Here is an 18273-nt window from a genome sequence, read left to right as displayed (position 1 = left end):
CCGGCTCAGGGCATAAGGAAAGAGGCCACCAGAGACCACTGGCCTGATGCACTGGGTGTGTGTGGTGGTGGGGCCCTGGGGCGCCCCATGTGGCAACTTGGATTAGGGGACCGGCTGGTTTCCAAACAGGCAGAATGTCCAGCCACAGCCCTTCCCATGATATGGGACAAGCGAAGCCTGGTCCCCGACTCTGAGGGCTCCGGACTGCGGAAGCGGCAGCCCCGCAAGGCCCGCTGATACCGTGGACGTGATTAAGCTGAGTCACAGTACTTCACTTAGCAACCGGGATTAAGGAGATTCGCCTCTTAAGCCAGTGTTCCCAGTGATGACTTCCAGCGGCGCTGAGGAGGGGCGTGCCTAGAGAAGACGTCTGTCTGGACGTTTCATCTTACTTGTTTCCACGACCAGATGTTGGCTCACTTAGGGACCACAGGTCCTGGCAGCTCTGAGTGGCAGAGCCCTCGAGATGGGTGTGCCGCCCTCAGCACGGGGCACAGAGCTCGGCTAGCTCAGCTAATACGTGGAAGATGCCAGGCACTAGGCTGGAACCCGGGGACCCCAAAACAAGTGAGACCCGGCCCTGTCCTCCAAGGGCTGATAGACAGAGGGCAGGAGCAAGAGCAGAGGCGGGTGGGGGAAGCTGGGGGGCATGCCAGAGTCAGCTTGGGATAGCAGGTCCAGGAAGGCTTCCTGGAAGAGGTGGCAGCTGGGTGGAATCAAAGAGTGAACAGAAATCCATCTGGCAAGGGAGAGGCCTGGGTGGGTGTGTGGGAGATGCTGGGGGACAGCACGGAGCGTGCTATGTGTGCGTGCGGGGGCAGATATCACAGGAGAGGATGGCTGTGGGGCATGTGCGGAGGCCGGGGGCCGTGGTGAGCCTGGCGGGCTTTCCAGCTGGGCCGTGTGTGGCTGTGGTGAGGTGCTAACAGGAAGGGCAGGAGGCAGGCAGTGGTCAGGGCTGGGGGAGGGGGACACGGCAGGAAACAGGTTAAGGAGGAAACCGGGAGGACGTGGTGGTGGATGGTACAGGGCAGAGTGCGGGGAAAGGCCACGATCACAACTTGGAAACTCAGGACAGAGCTGGCGGCCGCGTGGCGCCAGGCCATGCGTGGGTCTTCGCCCAGCCCCAGCCCCCCCCCCACCGCCAGCCCCCGTTCACCACGCAGGCGCCTACCTGGACCCACCCCCGGGCCCCCTGCCTGCGCTGCCCCCTGGGCTGGGCTGAGGGCCTCTCAGAGGACAGCCATCTGAGATGCTTCCTTGCACTCTCATCCTCTTTGAGGCACATTGATAAATTACCTTCCAATGAAACGCAGACCCTGGGCTCTCTCCCCGCAGCCCTCACAGGGGCCTTCCGTCGGGCTCTCCACCGAGCCCACTGTGGCTCCAACAGCAAATGGGTTCTTGGTCCCCATCACCCTCCCTTCAGGGGGAAGGGATTCCCTTCAGGCAGAGCGAGCCCTGGCGCCATCGGGAGCAGGCGGATGCTGCCCGGCCCGGCATGGCCTGGGGGTCCCTCAGCACCGGCTCACCTGGCTGTACGGGTAGAAGAGGGTGCAGATGGCACAGTAGGGCTCCGTCAGGGCGGCCGCCGCGTTGAACTTCCTCTCAGCCTGGAAGCTGGCCGCCTTGTTCTTCCACTGCAGGGACAGCAAAGACCTCAAGGCCTCGGGGTCACCCACGTCCTCGTCCCCAGAGAAAGGGAAGGCTTCTGGAGTAAAGTGGGAGGGGGGAGGAGCTTCAGCACCCAGGACCCCACCCCACCCAGTGCGCGCTCGAGGGGATGGGTCCCCACTTCTCGGCCCCTGAGCCCCTCCACAGGGAGGTGCCCTGGCCCCCCTCAGCTCAGGGCTGATCCCATCTGGGGACAGGAGATGGGATGGTCAGGCCTTGGCAGGTCAGGCACAGACTCCCCTGGGAGTCGGGCGGGGGCACTGCTGCCCCAATGTCCTGTAAGATGGAGGCCACTGAGAGATGCCCCTCCCATCACCTGTCACCGGGCTGGCCTCCGCCGGCCTCGACTCCCAGCTCACTGTCCCCAATCCCCCACATCCCATTCCTGCACTTCCTGAGGACACAGGGGTGCCATCTGCCCTGGCATCAGCGTCAGCAGTCCCCAGGAACCTGCCCAAGGAGCAGGGTCCTCATCCCCGGGGCCCCAACCTTCCCAGCAGCTGGGCCAGCATGGCTGGTACCACAGCCGTCCCAGCTGTAAGGCCAGAGGCTGCCTCAAGGCACGGGGACCCAGGGGCCGCATCTGATCTCCAGAGAGGCCCCTCCTGCTCCCAGAGCTCCAGCCCGAGACCCGCTTCTAGAACCCTCCGCGTCCTCGCCCTCAAATTAGGTTCAGAACCAAAGAAGCCACCCAGGCCCTTTTCACACTCCACGTGCGGCTTAGACGAGCGGAAGATGATAAATGGGCTTAGCGGGATTTCTGCACTGAGACAATCACTCCGACTTCCAGCCGAGTGTTAAACAGAAGCTTCTCCGTCTCTGCCCCTCCAGCTCCAGTGCCACCGCCTCTTATTCCAACTTCTCCCAGGCGCACGCTGGGTTCAGGCAGGAAGGGTCACTTCTGTTGGGACTGGCCGCTCCCCAGTCCAGCGCTGACTTTCCCTGAGGGCAGCTTGGCCTCAGGTCAGAGATCAGAGCCCGGAGCATCGTGAGTCACAGGTGTCTGCGGGGTGACGGCCAAGGGCGAGGTTTCCTCTGTTCTCGAAGCAGCTTCTCCCACTTCGGGGTCACGCAGCCCTGTCTCCGGTGCAGGGAGCGCAGGGCCAGGACGTCTCTGCTGGAAATGGACTTGGAAATGGGCCAGTTCCGGGCCCCGTGCTGCTCCATGATCCTCTAACTCTGAATCCATTTCTCAAGTCTCTCCCTGGGGGATGTGGCCGGCACCTCTACCATCGTTCGTTGCTGCCCTCTGGAAACGCTCTGCGCCAGGCATCCAAACAGATCCCGAGGCTGTGAGAGGATGAGGTGTGGTCCTCGCTCACCTGGAGGGCCAGGAAGGGACACAAACGCACAAGGGCCACGGCAAGTGTGCTGGGGGTCGTGGGCAGGAGCCTCTGCTGACGGCATCTTCTCAGTTCTCACAGGATAAGGAGGGGGCAGAGGTTACCACGGAGACTGTGAAAGCATCGCACCAGGAGCTCTGGGTGACAACTGGCCTCGGCGTTCCCGGCATTCCCAGCACCCACCGTGTGCCTGGCACCAGGCCACACGCTTTACAGGCCTCAGCCCCGTGCACCTCCCTGGCAGGACCCCTTGAGGGGGGCCAGAAGACCCCATTTTACAGATGGGAAAACCGAGTCACAGAAAGGCAAATGGCACCACGGTCCCCGGCTCTGGGCAGTGGGCTGGGGCATGAGCCCAGGTGGCTGCACCTGCCCCTCAGAGGCCCCACTCGACATCTGAGGCCCTGGGCCCAGTAGAGCAAGCGCCCCCGGGGAAATGGAGCAAACAAGGGCAGGGCAGAGGCCTGGGGGCAGCCGGGCCTGACCTCGGGAGCTGTGGGCTGGGCAGGGGGCACCTCGGCCCCACAGCATTTGGGGAGGGTCTGAGGCTGTGCCGGGGCTGGGTCTGCAGGCCCGACCTCGGCTGGGGGTGGCGGGGGTGAGCAAGCCGGGCGGGTGGCAGAGGAAGGCAGGGCAGGGGCGCAGCAGAGCCAGGGGCACCCTTGCTCACCCTCGTCACTTGAGGCCTCCTGCTTGACCACAGACAGCGGGGACCGGGTGGGTGGCCTGCCCAGAGGGTGGCGCCGGCTCTTCTTGATCTCCATCTTCAACTTGGAAAAGGTCGACGGAGCCTAAAATGGCACAGGAGGCCTCTGTGGGAGCAGCTCTGGGGCCAGAAGTAGAGGCGGTGGAGCCCAGCTCAGAGGGACCCCAGTGTCCTCAGCCAGGGGCAAAAGACCCCAGGAAGCGGGCAGCCAACACCCACAGTGGTTTCTTTTCTTTTCTTTTTTTTTTTTTAATATTCATTTGTTTATTTGGCTGTGCTGGGTTCTCGATGTGGCATGTGGAATCTAGTTCCCTGACCAGGGATCAAGCCCGGGCCCCCTGCCTTGGGAACGCAGTTTTAACCACTGGACCGCCAGGGAAGTTCCCCCAACGGTGGTTTCTAAACCACGTACGTGCCGTTGGCCTCCGGGACAGGATCCACAGGGGCCGTTTGGACGAGCGGGGCTGTGGCCAGCACGTGGGGCAGGGGGACCCCCGGCCCCAGGGACCCACTGCCCCCTACCTGCACCTCGCCGGCTCCGCTCTCCTCCTCGGGCCCCGTCAGCTCCATGGGGGCCACCTGCTCCTTCCAAGTGGGGCCCTTCTGGGCAAAGTGCTCAGAGGCCTGCTGGCAGGACACGCGGCTCTTGTCGGCTGCCGCCGGGCCGGGCCGCGGCACCACGAACAGCATGGGGATGATGGGGCGCGGCTTCACCTCTGGCTCCTCGCTGGGTGCTTCGGGGGGCACCACGTTGAGAGGCGGTGGCGGGGGGTTCTCCTCGGCGGCCTCAGGGCCGGTGGCCGGTGCCGGGATCTCTAGCAGGGGCACCTCTTCGGTGGGGAACTGGGTGGGCGGGGGCGGCGGCAGCTGGGGCATGAGCGGGTGGTGGAGGTGCAGAGGGCCATAGCTCTTCTTCTTCCGGTCGCTCTTGGCCTTGGCTGGCCGCAGCTTGCCCCTCCCGTCCTCTGTGGGGACAGAAGAGAGATGAGTCAGAGGCGGGGGCTGGGGCACCCCAGGGGCCAGTGGCCAGGCACCCCCTTCGAGCCCCTCAGCCCGAGCGGGAGCCGGCTGCACTAGTTGAGGGCCCCTTCTGGCCCAGAGAGGCCTTCCCCCAAGGAACCCGGGCTTCGGGCAGTTGTCACTGCTGCCAGGTCCCCCTGCCAGGCGGCCGAGCCCTGGAGCAGCAGCACCCTGGCCTCAAGAGTCCTGCCACACGCTCAGAGCACCTTCTGGAATGAGCACGGGGTGCCGAGGCGAGCTGTCCGAAAGCAGCTGGGAAGAGACCGGCTCTGAACATCCTTTCTGAGGGGAGGTGGGAGGAGGTGGGATGCATTTTCTTTTCATGTGTCTGAGTTTCCTTTATTTCTACAGTAAGCGCACACGGTTTGTGGAATTTTTAAAAAGCAAAACCTTAAACAACAAACCATAAACAAGTGGTTCTACTTGTGTGAAACAGAAGTGCCAGAGGGGCCTGCAGGGCCCGGAAGACGCGAGGGCCGGCGCTGCGGGGCTTCCTGACAGGTGACGGGGTGGGGAGGGAGGTGGGCAGGGAGTGCCTTCAGCAGCATCTTAATTCAGGACCACAGTGGGCGTGCAGCTCGTCAAGTAAACGGAGATGGGCGGTGTGGCTGGAGGGGTCATGGCCCCCAAAGACGCCCACACTGTAGCCCCGGGACCTGTGCATGCGGAACCTGACATGGCAGCAGGGAGTCTGCAGATGAGGTTGAGCTGAGGATCCCGAGGCGAACCCCACGTACTAACAGGGATCCTTAAAAGCAGGGGATCCAGCTGGGGCCAGGGGAGCCGTGACTACGGAAGAAGCCAGAGAGATGCTGCACTGCTGGCTGTGAGGATGGAGGATGGGGCCGAGAGCCAGGGATGCGGCACCTCTAGAAGCTGGAAAAGGCAGGGAATGATTCTCCCCTGGAGCCTCCAGAGGAACCAGCCCTGCCCACGCCTGGATTTTAGTCCAGCGGGACCCATGTCGGACTCCTGACCCCTAGAAATGTCGGAGAATAAGACTGTTGCTTTCAGCCACTGGGTCTCTGTGGACACATGACACAGCCACTGGGGATGCATGCGGGCGGGGGGCTGCACGAGGCCTGCTGTGCTCAGGGCGAGGTGTGCACAGCCTCAGGGATGCCCGCCCACAAGGACCAGCAGCTCACAGCACAGCCTTTGGGCCTTCCCTGCCCACCTGGAGAATGGGCACACGAGCTCAGGCCCTCACTGCCTGTCCCGGGTCCCCACAGGCTCAGGACGTCACATGAGGTGTGACAGCAGCTGACACCAGGGGACGTACTGGTCATCCTACTGATGGTACCTGTGAACCGTTGGTTCCAATGCGTCACAGTCTGGGTCTCTTGAGGGCCGGGAAAGTAAGGACAACTCGCAGAAAAGCAGTGGTCCCTCTCCCGGCTAAACCTGTTACCACGTGACACGTGACAGGGTCTGCTGGTCCCCGCGGCATCCACCCTTACCTCTTGCTATAAAAACCTGTCCGTGTTTCACCCCCGTCCCTCAGCCAAAGATAAAGACACAGGTGGGATGATGCTCCCAAGGGCAAGGCCATCACTTAGTCCTTGACCGGCCCTGATCCAGGAAGGGGTCAAGCAAGGGCCCTCCCTCCCTTCCTCCAGGCAGATCCCCGGCCCTGAGCGCTAGGAGGGAGCCGACCCCCACCCGCGGCCCCCACTAGGCAAGCTGCAGAGGCTTGAGCCAGCCTGGCCTTCGCGGAGGGGCCGCTCCGGTCGCTGCAGCCCGCAGGGTCCTGAGCAGGCAGCCGAGCTTTTCAAGAGAGGCTCAGAGGAGGGAGCGCTTGCCAGCGCCCCCCACGCCCTCTGGCCCTGAGCCTTCCAAGGGCAAGGGTGCAGTCAGGATCCCTCCTGTGCCTTCGCCCACCTGGAGGAGCCCAGCACGCTCCCCAGGACCCCCCAACTGACAGCACCCCAGGAACAGTTATCCGGCCGAGGAAAGGAAATGGGCATTCCGCAGACAAAGCTGCTTCTCCTCTACAGATGCTGGACTTGGATGGTCCTGGCCACTAAAGGTCACCTCCCTGTCCCAGGAGACGTGGGACAGGGGGGATGGGGGGGGCGCTGAAAGGTGCGGGGCGGGGAGAGGTGTGGGGTAAACACTGCTCATAAGGTTTGGTGACAGCAGCCCAGCCCCAGGAGGTGACCAACGGCCGAGGAGATCAGGCTCTTTCCTGCCGCTTCTACTGATTTATAGAAATGGCGCTGCGGCAGCCCAGAGCCCCGTACTGACACGGCAGCAGGGACTTCCGGAGAAACGGCTTTGTTCTCTAAGGAAATCCACTATGCCCTCCTCCCTGACAGCGCGGCCACCCGAATGGAAGTCCAACGACGGCCTCCCGGGCCTCAGGACAGCAGAGCCTGCGAGCTGCCCCGGCTCCAGATGCTGCTGGGGAAGGACACGTCCCCGGCTCCTTCCTCACGGCCACTAGGCCCTGGGAAGCTGACGGGGGCGCACCCAGAGGACCCTGTTAGGGGACAGGCCCAAGGGCACTAGGGACGCTGGGGGGCCCGGGCCCTGTCTGTCCTCACGCCGTGGGGACCGCCGCAGGCCTAGGGCAGGCAGGCCGCACTTGGAAAGCCCCTTGGTTGGCCCGCCTGAAGGAGCCTCGAAATGGAGCTGGAACGGTGGCTCAGACCCGAGCCGGGTCCCTCCCCAGCACACAGGGCCTCTCACCACCCCCGGTGTGCAAGGGGGCGCAGAATGGCAGGGAACCCCTCTGCCCCAGCAGGGTTGCTGAGGCCCGTCTGGCACTTGTTTTTCGCGGGGAGGCACAGCCAAGAATCCCCCCACTGCCGATGGATGTGACAGCCGCGCCAGCTTCCGGGGCCCCCATGCCTCCTCTCCCACCAAAGTTCTCCCAGGGGAGAGCAGGGGGCGCAGGGCTGCTGCCTGGCTTAGGGACCCTGCCCTGCCTGGCCCAGCCAGCCCGCATCCCTCCTGAACGGAGCCCAGGCCAGGGGACTGTGGCGTGAGTGTCAATGCCCCGCCCAGCCTGCTGCTCACCGCTGGGTGCAGCCGCCCCGGGGTCTTGTCCTAAAGCCGTCAAAAAAGGTGCGTGAGGGAGGGGGAAGTGACCCAGGGCGGCTGCACACCCATCCCCAGCCCTGCTCTGCCCTGCGGGGGACCTCGTACTCTGGGACCAGCCCTCCTGGGGCCCTGCCGCTGCCCCTGCCACCCCCAGCTCCAGAGCTGCCAGAAGGGACCGTGGCCGTGCTTGGCCGGAGCTGGCCAGGGCCAGGCAGGAGGAGGGAGCCCTTGCGGTCCCAGCAAGCCAGGTGGACACGGGCTGCCTTCCCGCCAGGACCAGGGCTTGCTGTGCCGGAGGCTGCTGGTCCCATCCTGGGCCAGGCCACAGGGCAGCTGCTCTTGCAGACCCCCGGCAGCGGGAGCCGGTGGGACCTGGCAGCCAGGAGGGGAAGCAGCCCCCCTCCCCAGGCCAAGGGACCCGCAGCCAGCCGGGCCCCCTCCTGCCCCTGTAGAGTCCGGGCACCTCCATCCTGCCCGCCTCCGCCTACTCCAGTCAGGGAGCTTCCTACGTGAGCAGCGGCGGCAAGCACACGCCCTCCCGACGCAAACCTAAAACAAAATGTCCTGTCCTCGCGCCCGAACGCCCCTCACACTCACAGCTCTGAGGGGCATGAAGCTGGCGTTAAAGGGAGTCTAGAAACCACTTTAACATCTTCCACTCGTTCCCCAGACGTGTTTGCTGTCACCCCCGACTGTGAGCACTTATTTATTTGATGCATTCAGAGCGATCTTCCTCCAAGGGCTTGAGGGACAGCCCCCGACTGGGGCGTGTGGCTCCCCAGCTGTGGCAGCCTCCTTCTGTCCCCTGAAGGGACCCCTTCCCCTCTAGAGGGGCTGATGTTCCGGGAGATGTCCCAACACCCCAACTCCTCCTTCTTGGGAACCAGGCTCTGGAGTGGAACAGGGACGGGGTGTCTGGAAAAGGGAAGCAGCCAGCCGTGAGCAGAGGCGCCTCCCTGGGAACGTCCCCACTCTGCCTGGGGTCCACAGCCACGTGACACTGAGCCCACCACAGAGCACGGAGCCTGCAGCCCTTTTGGAGAAGCCCTGGGGGTCCTGGGCTGAGGCCCTGGAAGGGGGACAGAGTGGCTGCAGATGCCAGGAAGGAGGACACACATCCTGCAGGGTTTGGTCTACAGCAGCATGTTTTACTCTCAGTGGACACAGAGACCACCCCCCACCCCGCCCCGTTTTGGTAACAACCTGCTTAGAAAAGGGAAAAACCGGAGAGGAACCGGGCCTTCGCCGTGCGTGAGCCTGAGGCCAGCTCTTGGGATCCCGAGACACCGAGGCACAGTGTCCCTGTGACGGGGCCGGGTCCAAGCAGGAGGTGACAGGGCATGGGGGTGCGGCTGTCTCTATAAACAGTCGATGGGTTTGGGCGAAGGTTCATTTTAACTCAACTCAATTAATGAAAAGAGAGCCATTATTCCTTTGCTAAGCAGCTGGGTAAATAGTGCGTCTACTCTTGCTGGCTGCCCTGCATCCGGCCTCAGGCCGGCAGCCCCTTGCGCCTGCTCGAGAGGGAGGAGAGATGCCCATGGTCGCAAGGCATCCTTTCCACCCTTCCCAGGAGGGGTCCCGCTAAAACCCTTGTCTCTCGGGACTGTTTGAACCGGTCGGGCCCAGGAGCCCCCGCCCTGGCTGGCCCCCGACGGGCTGACTCCACTCCTGGGAAAAGCCGCTTCGGGCTGAAGCCAAGACCCTTGGGACGGGCGTCCTCCCACAGGCCCTGAGCGGGGTGTGCATCCTCTCCTTTTACCCTCCAACACCCCCACTGGCCTGCCGAGGCGGCGTCCAGGGCCCGGGTCCCCAAATTTCAACCTGGACTCTCTATTCCCACCTGCTTTTTCTCCCACTTACCCCGCCCCCGTGAGAGCACCGATGCCCCCTGGCAACTTTGCAAGGTGCCACCTGGGGCGGCCCGGGTGCAGAGCCCAGCCTGCTCCTGCCCCGCCCCACGCAGCCCACCCTGGGGCAGGGCGGTCACCACCCCAGTCCTTGCCAGTCACACCAGGGACACCTGCCGAGTCTCCCAACCTCTTGGGCCAGAGCCCCAACCTAGCCATGTCAACAACCACTGTCCTAACCTCCCTACAGCTCAGCTCCATGGCCTCTGGAGTCAGATGCAAACGCCTCACCTGTTGATGGGACTCGGGGCCCTGGATCCCGGGGCCCACGGCAGAGGGTCCATCATTCATTCACCCACCGCAGCCCATGCTCTGACTCGCCCCCACGGAACTGGGGCCCGGAGCACTCACGACACAGGCACAGAGCCGGAAGGACCACATGCCCCTCCCAGCTGCAGACCACCCGCTCCGAGGGAGCCCCTCTTGGTTTTGGCACGTTTACTCTGTTACAGGCTAAACTGTGTCCCCCAGATTCCTATGTGGAAGTCCTAACCCCGGGGCCTCAGAGTGTAGCCACATTTGGAAGTGCAGCCACTCATCATTGCTAATGTCATGAGTTAATAAGATGAGGTCATTAGGGTGGGCCCTCATCCAATGTGACCGGTGTCCTTCTGAAAGGCAAAATGCAGACAGACTGGCCCACAGGGAGAGGCCGTGTGAGCGTGAAGGTGGCCGTCTACGAGCCAAGGAGAGAAGCCTGGAACAGACCCTCCCTCGCGGTCTCAGAAGGAACCAGCCTTGCCCACACCCTGGCCTCGGACTTCCGGCCTCCAGACCGAGAGACAATGAACCTCGGTTCCTGAAGCCCTGTGTCGGGTACTTTGTCGCACGGCAGCCCCAGCAGATTCGGATGCTTCCCTAAACGGTCCAGTGTCTGCCTGGCGTGTTTTCTGAACTTTAAGTAAACGGGACATGGGGCGTGGGTGCCCGTGTGACATTCGGGGCTGCATGTGAGGGCCGCCCCAGGGAAGAGCAGTGGCCTTCACTGCAGCCCAGGACAGTGTCCTTGCTCCTGCCTGCAAGCCGCTGGCCGGTCACGTAGCCCTGACCTCTCCTGACCCCTCTTCCTCGGGCCTTGCTCCCTCCGGCTGCATCGAAATCAACATCCCCCAAGGCCGCTGGCCAGCACCTTTGCAGGGAGACCCCTAACACATGCAGCCCCGTTTATGTTACAGCTCCTCCTTGTCTTTCAAAAACGTCTCTTAATTTTCTCCATAAAGGTCTTTTATTTTCTGTTAGATCTGCTCCAGCCTGCATCCCCCTCTGGATGTTCTCATTATAGGTAGGATTTTCCTCAAAACCATGTGTTCTGTGAACACCCATATGTGACAAGTGTGGGGCGGCTCTGTGTGTCCAGCCCGTTTCTGGCAACTCCGCTAGCTCCCTGCGTCACCAGGCCTCAGCCTCTGGGTCCATTTCCACGGGGTGATTGTGCCTGCGCACAGACTGTGCCGACGCACGCCCCCTCCCCGCCCCCCGCCGCCTGTGTCTTGCCTCCCCGGACTGTCCAGACCCTCCCGTGTGGAGCGGGCTGTTTCGTGATGCCCACCAGGCAAGTGGCATGCCAGGCTGTCTGGGACAGGCCAGCACGCAATTTACCCAGGAAACTTTCCAGTCTTCCCTGCCTCCAGCTCCTGGGGGCCCCCGCAGGGACACTCCCCCTTCCAGCCCGTGGGAACATCAGGGGCATGCGCCTGCCCCTCTCGGTGCCTGGTGGAATGCCACATCATCTGTGACACCAGCCACGAGCACCCCGGGGAGGGCCTGACCCCAAGCCAGGCAGAGCTGTGCTGGCTCACCTGCTCCAAGACACAGTCCCGAAGAGGAACCCTCCAGCGACCTACGGCCTGTGATGGGGGCCTGAGGCACTGCTGCCTGGCAATCTGCCACCAGCCCCCCAGCCCCTCCTTTACGCCTGGGGGGCAGCTGCTAGGTGCCAACGTGTGAGCAGCTGAAGCTGCAAATTAGGAAAGTGAAACCAGCCGTGGAAAAGAAAAAGGAGCACCATAAAACATGGGAGTGGGGAACGTTCAAACGCTCACGGAGTCACGTTCCGCGACTAACGGGCCCCAGGCAGTGTAAAGGGTACGGTTCTGAGACACACCCACCATGGTGCCCAGATACAGTTTTTTAGTTCGACGCCAGCCTGCAGGTGGGGCACCCCCACCGCAGGCACGTCCAGCATCTGGCTGCAAACAGCAGGCCGTCCCCTTTCCCAACCGAGCAGAGAACACCTCTGCTACGGACTCAGGGTCTGTGTCCCCCAGGTTCATGCTGAGCCCCGCCCCTCAGTGGGCTGGTTGGGAGGTGACTGGGTTATGAGGGTGGGGCCCTGGCTAAGGATCAGTGACCTTAGCGGCCAGAGGGCTTCACTGGCTCTCTCTTCCCCCTGAGGACACAGTGACAGAGGGTCACATACAAACCGGGAGGTAGGCCCTCACCAGCACCAGGCCACACCAGCACCCTGATCTCCCAGCCTCCAGCACCGAGGAATAAAGCCCGTTGTTTCAAGCTGCCCACCTGTGGATTCTGTCTCAGCAGCTGGATGGACTTCAGTTTCTGGGAGAAGAGGGACTTCTCACAGCACTCCCAGAATGCATTTTTAGAAAACGCCCTCCCTGCCCACAAGACACATGGATGGGATTCTGAAGGCGCGGGGCCTGGCCAGCACAGGCACCGAGCAGGACTGACCTTCGGAGCCCTCGGCCTCCCGGCCCTGCGGCAGCGGCTGGGATTCCTCCTCCTCCTCCTCGGGGTCGGCCTCTGGCGTGGCCTCCTCCTTCATGCCGCCACCAGCCTCCTCCAGGAGGGCCGTCCCAGCTGCCCCCTCGCCAGGAGACTTGGGGTCATCCGGCTTGGGCTTCTTGGGCTGGCTCCGCTTCCGGTGAGACCTGGAGAGGGAGGCTCATCAGGCGGGAGGCGAAACAACGGAAGGGAGAAGCCCTGGGCTGTGCGCCCTGTCCAGCAGACAGAGCCCCCCAGGAGGCCCGGGGAAGTGGAGGCCCTGGGTGGGGTTGGCTCCTGGGGGCAGGGGCGGTGGAGGGAGAGGCCTGGGGGAGGGGAGGGGATGGCAAGGTGGGTGTCAAGCGCGTGCCGATGGCAGCTGGAGATGGGATGGCGGGACGGACGGGCTCCAGGAGCCTGTGTGTGGTGGGGCGGGAGACACGGGGAGCGTGGGCTCAGATGGAAACAGAAGCTCGTGGAAAATGCCTGCGCGACAAAAGGTGCACTTACGACAGCCCCGGCCTCCTGGTCTGCTCTTTCTTCCTCTCTAGACTTGGTTTCCTCTCCTCCTCAGTCTTTTTCCAGTGTCTGTTTTCTTTCAGACTAATTTGTCTAGAACGTAAACGTCAGGGGGTTTTTCTCTAGGACTTGTGTTAACTCCCTAGACGCTTCGCCGCAGGGCCTCGCGGGGCCCCGGGCTCTCCCTGCATGCTCTCCACCTGCAGGAGCTCCGAGCCCAGAGCCCGCGGTGGCCCCTTCTCTAAGCTGCGCCCCGGCCCCCCATACCTCCTGCCCACGCGGGCCTCAGGGGCTGCGACAGTCCCCGGACGGGATGGAGGGCGGTCCTCGGGCCCCAAGTGAGAATCCCAGCTGAGGCTGAGCTGTGGCTTCTTAGTGAAAATGAGGGGGAATTGGGATTAAAAAGGAAGAAAGGAAAGCAACAAAGGGAGGGGGGCTGCAGGTTAGTGGCCAGGGCTGCCCCCTGCTGGGTCCTGGTGGGACGTCCTTGCCGGTTCCTGGAAACTTTCCAGGGAGGGGGCAGTGCAGCTTTGAGACCTCAGGAGGTGTGTGACTGGCCCAGGAGCTGATGCAGGGGCCAGGGCGGCGGAGAGGCTCAGCCTTGGGCAGGGGACACCAGGACAGCCACAGGCTCCGGGTCTCACAGCCGAGGGGTTGTTTTGGAGAGAGCTGTTGGCGCTGGCCGTGGTTTCCCTCCCCCAGGGAGCTCTCCATGTGGCCCCAGTGGGGTCAGACACCAAGACCTTATAGGAGACCCTACAGGGTCCCTGGCAGCCGCACCTCCAAGGACCAAGCGCTCACCAAGGGGAAGCAGGGCTGTCTGACTGGGGACGGGTGGGCAGGGAGGCCCCAAGGGCTCCAGATGCCAGGACCCGCATCTCCTCCCAGGGGCGTCTGCAGCAGGACGCTGGGGGCTCACGGCTTCCTTGCTGCCTCCCTGCCCGACGCTGCTGGCCCCTGGGATGCCTCCTTCTAACTGTCCCCTGACGCTAACCGCTAACCACTGCCGGTCCCTTGCTGCTCAGCTGCCTAACTTGAGGGCCCCTGGCTCTGTGCCCTGAGCCCAGGCAATGCCTGGCACATGACAAGCCCTACTTGATGTCTGCAGCATGAACCACCCTGATGACCAAAGGTGGAAAGCAGGGAGCATTCCGGGGAGGGCGCGTCATGGGCAGAGGCATGGCATCACACACAGCATGGCGTGCAAGGGCGCACTGCGAGGGGGAGGGGTGCAGGAGGACAGGCGGGCAGGGACAGGGCGGGGGAGTCGGCAACAGATGGGGGCGGGAGGGGGCACGAAAGACTCAGGCCTCCCCTGGTACACTCTCCACACCGAGCGAGTTTGGGAAATGCCAGGTGCAGCCCCGACGCGGACACAGGCGGGAAGCTCCGGGCTTTTCCCCAGCTGTCATCGGGAGGCTTCTCTCGGGGTCTGGGAATGCTGCAGGGCCGGGTGCCCACAAGCGAACCCCCATGCTGGCCCCAGCACCCAGCAGAGGGGCACCCTCCTACCGCCAACTCACCTGGCCTCGGTTTCCAGCAGCTGCCCCGCTCCTCACCCCCTCTCCGGCCCTCCCCCACCCCCACCAACCCGGAACTGGCCCGGAGGCCACTTCTGCCCCTGCCCGCCTCAGGGTCCCCAGAGAGCCCAGGCCTTCCTCAGCCCCCAACACACCAGTGGGCTCAGAGCTCTGCCCCCAGCACCAAACCCCCAGCAGCCACCAGGCCGCACCAACGCAGGGACCACCCCCCCCCCGCCCCCGAACGGGTGGAACTAGGTACAGAGACGCAGGCGAAGGGACAGGCCCTACTGCAGAGGGGAAAGCGAGGTGAACGTCGGCATGCAAAGGAGGATCTGCTCTGTGAGAACATAAGCTGGGAAATAACACCGGAGGAATCTGGGGTTGACTTGCTGACAGCTGTGGGGAGCTGTGCGCACACCCTAATCGCAGTCTGGCCGTAAGAGCATCCTCTGGGCCCACTCCCCAGATGCGACGCCTTCCCCTCTTTTAGCCATTTCTTCTTGTATTGACTTGCATGTGTCTCCTCACGCTGCTGCTGTGTTTTGGTTCTGGCTTCTCTGCTGAGTTGCCAGCACAGACACTTAGGCTGTGGCCATCCTGCCCACCTCAACCCCTCCTGGCTTCTCTCCCATTTTGGTTGTGGTGAGATTCTATATTACATTTTTCTGATCCTGTAAATATAGTTCATCCGTGAGCAACAGAGCTGCTCGCACTGCATTCTTTGCTCGCTCCTTCTGGAGTCAGTAACTGGGCCCCTCTCTTAGACGCTCAGCTTTCCTGGTTTTCTCCAAGATCTTGGTGTGGCCTCCTAGGCAGGGGTCACATGCTCCTCAGTGACACCCTGAGGCCCTCCTCTTATCTTGAGACTGCCTTGGACTCTCCTGAGTTGGATCTGGTTTCCTTGATCCCATGTCTTCCTTGGTTGATGCCCTTGTTTAGCTGGAGCACATCCTCCAGCAGCTTTCTCAGAAAGGAGGGGGAACCTGGGACTTTCCTTGTCTAAAAAGATCTTTATTCCCTTCCCATACGAAGTTGGTAATTTGGCTGGGTATTTCTGGGCTGAAATGATTGCTCTCCTGACCTTTAAGACCCTTGTCCTTTGTCTATTAGCTTGTAGCATCATGATCGCCAAGTCCAGTGCTGTTTGGGCCCCGTTGACCTGTTTTGTTTGTTCCAGAGGCTTTGCAATCTTCTGTTTAACCTGAGTTGTGAAAAGTCTGCATTCTAGATTTCCTCAAGCTGGCTCCCAACCCACCTCGTACATTTCTTTGTTCTCTTTTAAAGTTTTTTTTTTAGTTTCGTTGGGTCTTCATTGCTGTGCATGGGCTCCCGCTAGCTGCAGTGAGTGGGGGCCACTCCTCACCACGGTGCGCGGGCCTCTCACCGCAGCGCCCCCCCCCCCCCCCGTTGTGGAGCACAGGCTCCAGGCGTGTGGATCTCAGCAGTTGTGGCTTGCAGGCTCCAGGGCACAGGCTCAGTAGTTGTGCCGCACAACAAGGCACAGCCTCAACAGTTGTGGCCCAGCCGCTCCGCGGCATGTGGGATCCTCCCGGACCAGGGAATGAACCCGTGCCCCCTGCATTGGCAGGCAGACTCCCAACCACTGCACCACCAGGGAAGTCCTTTGCTCCCTTTTAAATGTCCAAGAGCCATCTCTTTCCTAAAAGCCTTTTTGTTTATACAGCAGGTTCTTCCATAAATGCCAAGTCACCTGCCCTCTCGCAGAAGTTAGTTTTCTTCTGCTCACTGCATGGCCTCTCCTGTGGGGTCCCGCTTTTTTTTGTTTGAGACTCTTTCACACTGAGTTTCCTCAGGGGTTTAGGGACCGCTGGCTGTGACGTACAAGGGACTAAGATGTTCGCTGGTAGCTAGCTGTGTGTGAGCAGGGCTCCTAGAAGGGGAGCGGGCAGGTGGGAGCCCTGTCACTTCATGGGGGACCCCCAATATCACATGTGTGGCTTTGTTCCGTTGGGCCACTCTGACCCAGCCCTGCGGTTGGGGACATGTGAGGATGGCAGGTCCGATCTCCCCAGCAGTAGGGCCAGCGCCTTCTGCTGGGGGATGGGGTGGAAGAGGAGGCCCTGAGCTCAGCGATGCCTCCAGCACACTGCGGTCCCCGCCCCAGCAGGTGCCCGTGCCTGAGTCCCAGGCCTTGTGGCCTGAACCAGCCTGCTCCCTGTCTGCAGGTCCACGGACTCGAGTTTTCTCTGTGCTGCAAAGTCAGGTGTCACTTGCCCCTCTTTTCCTTCCTTCAGAGTCTGCCGATGCTGCTCATACCCTCTCCTCTTCCCTGTCTCTCCTTTACAGTCGTTTTCATGGTGTTTCAGAGGAGGGTGGACATAAACGTGCACTTTACTTGCCAGGCTTAACGGGATGTCACTTGGCGAAGATGATAAGAATCAAGTATTGGTACTGAGTCCAAACCTCTACACTGATATTTCCAAGATGGGAGCAGGTGTCCTTGGACCTCAGGTGGCAGGAGAGGCAGAGTGAGGGGGCTCACTGAGGGGCCCAGGGCACACAGCCCCTTGGGCATCCCAAGGTGGGGCTGTTGCCCAGAACTTCTGACTCCCCGGGGGGGATCTGGGGCTTCCTGGCCAGGAGTCGCAGCCCCTTCCTCCAGCGTTCCCTGACCCACGGCGAGTAGGTGTGGCCTTCAGTGGGTTTTCTGGTGAAGTCACAGGGACAACAAGCTCCTGGGGCCGCAGGGGCCGGCAGGCCCCATAGTCATGGCCCCTTCTGAGCGGACAGGAGCTGCACCGGGGGAAAGGGCTCAGGAGCGCGGCAGGGTCAGGGTGGCTGGAAAGAGTGGGTCGGAGGTGCAGTTGTGTACAGCCTGGCCAGGGCATCAGGTACAGGGGGAGAGGGGAGACCAGACTGGCTCCTGGTGGGTCTGGGGGCAGCAGAGGGGGCAGGGATGTGCTCCCTGGCTCCTTGTTTCCATGGTGACCGAGGATGGGAGGTGGAGAGGTGGTGGGCGGGAGCTGCTGGGCCGGGGCGAGCAGGGCTAGCGGGCTCTAGCCTCCTGCGTGGGCAGCTGGAGGTCCCGCCAGGGGGAGCAGCAGAAGCTGGGGAGGGACGGGGCCCCGGGCCTGGAGAGGAGCACACTTCCCCTCCCCCACTTCCCTCCAAGCCCGGCTGCTCAGATGCTCTGCACAGGGTGCGTGTGAGCGTCCAGCAGAGCGCACACCTGCTGGAACACATGGGCAACGCGGAGCATTCCTTGAAGCTCTCCTTGAAAATAATCAGGAGCTGAGAAGAAAACGCAGCCTGCATATGGAGGAAGGCTGCTCAGGCAGGCAGGCAGGAGTGGGGGAGGGGAGCAAGGCGAAGACGCCAGCTGGACAGGGGTCCCACCTGGCGGCGATGGCGAGGGGGCCACGCAGCACGGACAAGAAGGTCACAGGTTACGGGCCCTGTTTGGCACGGGGCGGGGCCAGTTCACCTGACAAGATCTAGGCGTGGAAGGAAATTCCACGGGAGGGCGTCCTTTTCTCCCAAAGGAGCCAACATCTGCCTCTGCTCTGAGGTGACATCTGGGGCGGGGTGCAGGGGGCTGTCAGGAAGGCTGGGCCCTCGAGGGGCGGGGGCCTGGCTGAGCCCGTCTGATTGAGGACCAAGGAACGGATGCAGCATCCCAGAGAAGGCAAGGCTGCACATGGATGGGGGCGCGGGAGGGTGCCCACAGCAGGCAGACGAGGAGCCCACCCCAATGCCAAGCCCTTGGGGAGGGACACTGGGAGATGTCTGGGGACATCTGTGGTGATCTCACTGGAGGGCTGCTCCTGGCATCAAGTGGGCGGGGGTGT

At 62.6% G+C, this 18273-nt stretch overlaps 1 protein-coding gene across 6 annotated transcripts in view; it reads right to left on the bottom strand.

The window, feature by feature from the left end:
* Positions 1 to 18273, bottom strand: part of KDM4B (lysine demethylase 4B) — a 129198-nt gene that overhangs the window by 11921 nt on the left and 99004 nt on the right. The window contains exons 12-16 of one of the 6 annotated variants that reach the window (XR_003792546.1): positions 12933 to 13034; positions 12390 to 12589; positions 4246 to 4688; positions 3688 to 3808; positions 1533 to 3129 (exon numbers count right to left, since the gene is read on the bottom strand). Coding sequence is in view for 2 of the 6 variants with exons in the window: in XM_029215806.1 (XP_029071639.1) it covers positions 1533 to 1711; positions 3688 to 3808; positions 4246 to 4688; positions 12390 to 12589; positions 12933 to 13034 (1045 nt within the window). In the remaining 4 variants the exon portion in view is untranslated. Of the gene's footprint in view, positions 1 to 1532; positions 3130 to 3687; positions 3809 to 4245; positions 4689 to 12389; positions 12590 to 12932; positions 13035 to 18273 lie in introns of those variants that run through there. The other 5 variants (XR_003792545.1, XR_003792544.1, XM_029215806.1 and 2 more) reach the window with 5 other exon arrangements.

The sequence above is a fragment of the Monodon monoceros genome, unplaced genomic scaffold (assembly GCF_005190385.1).
Source record: "Monodon monoceros isolate NGI ecotype Baffin Bay Population unplaced genomic scaffold, NGI_Narwhal_1 Super_Scaffold_12, whole genome shotgun sequence".
NCBI lineage: Eukaryota > Metazoa > Chordata > Mammalia > Artiodactyla > Monodontidae > Monodon > Monodon monoceros.
Note: the sequence above shows the minus strand (reverse complement) of the source record. Positions and strands in the feature narration are given on the sequence as shown.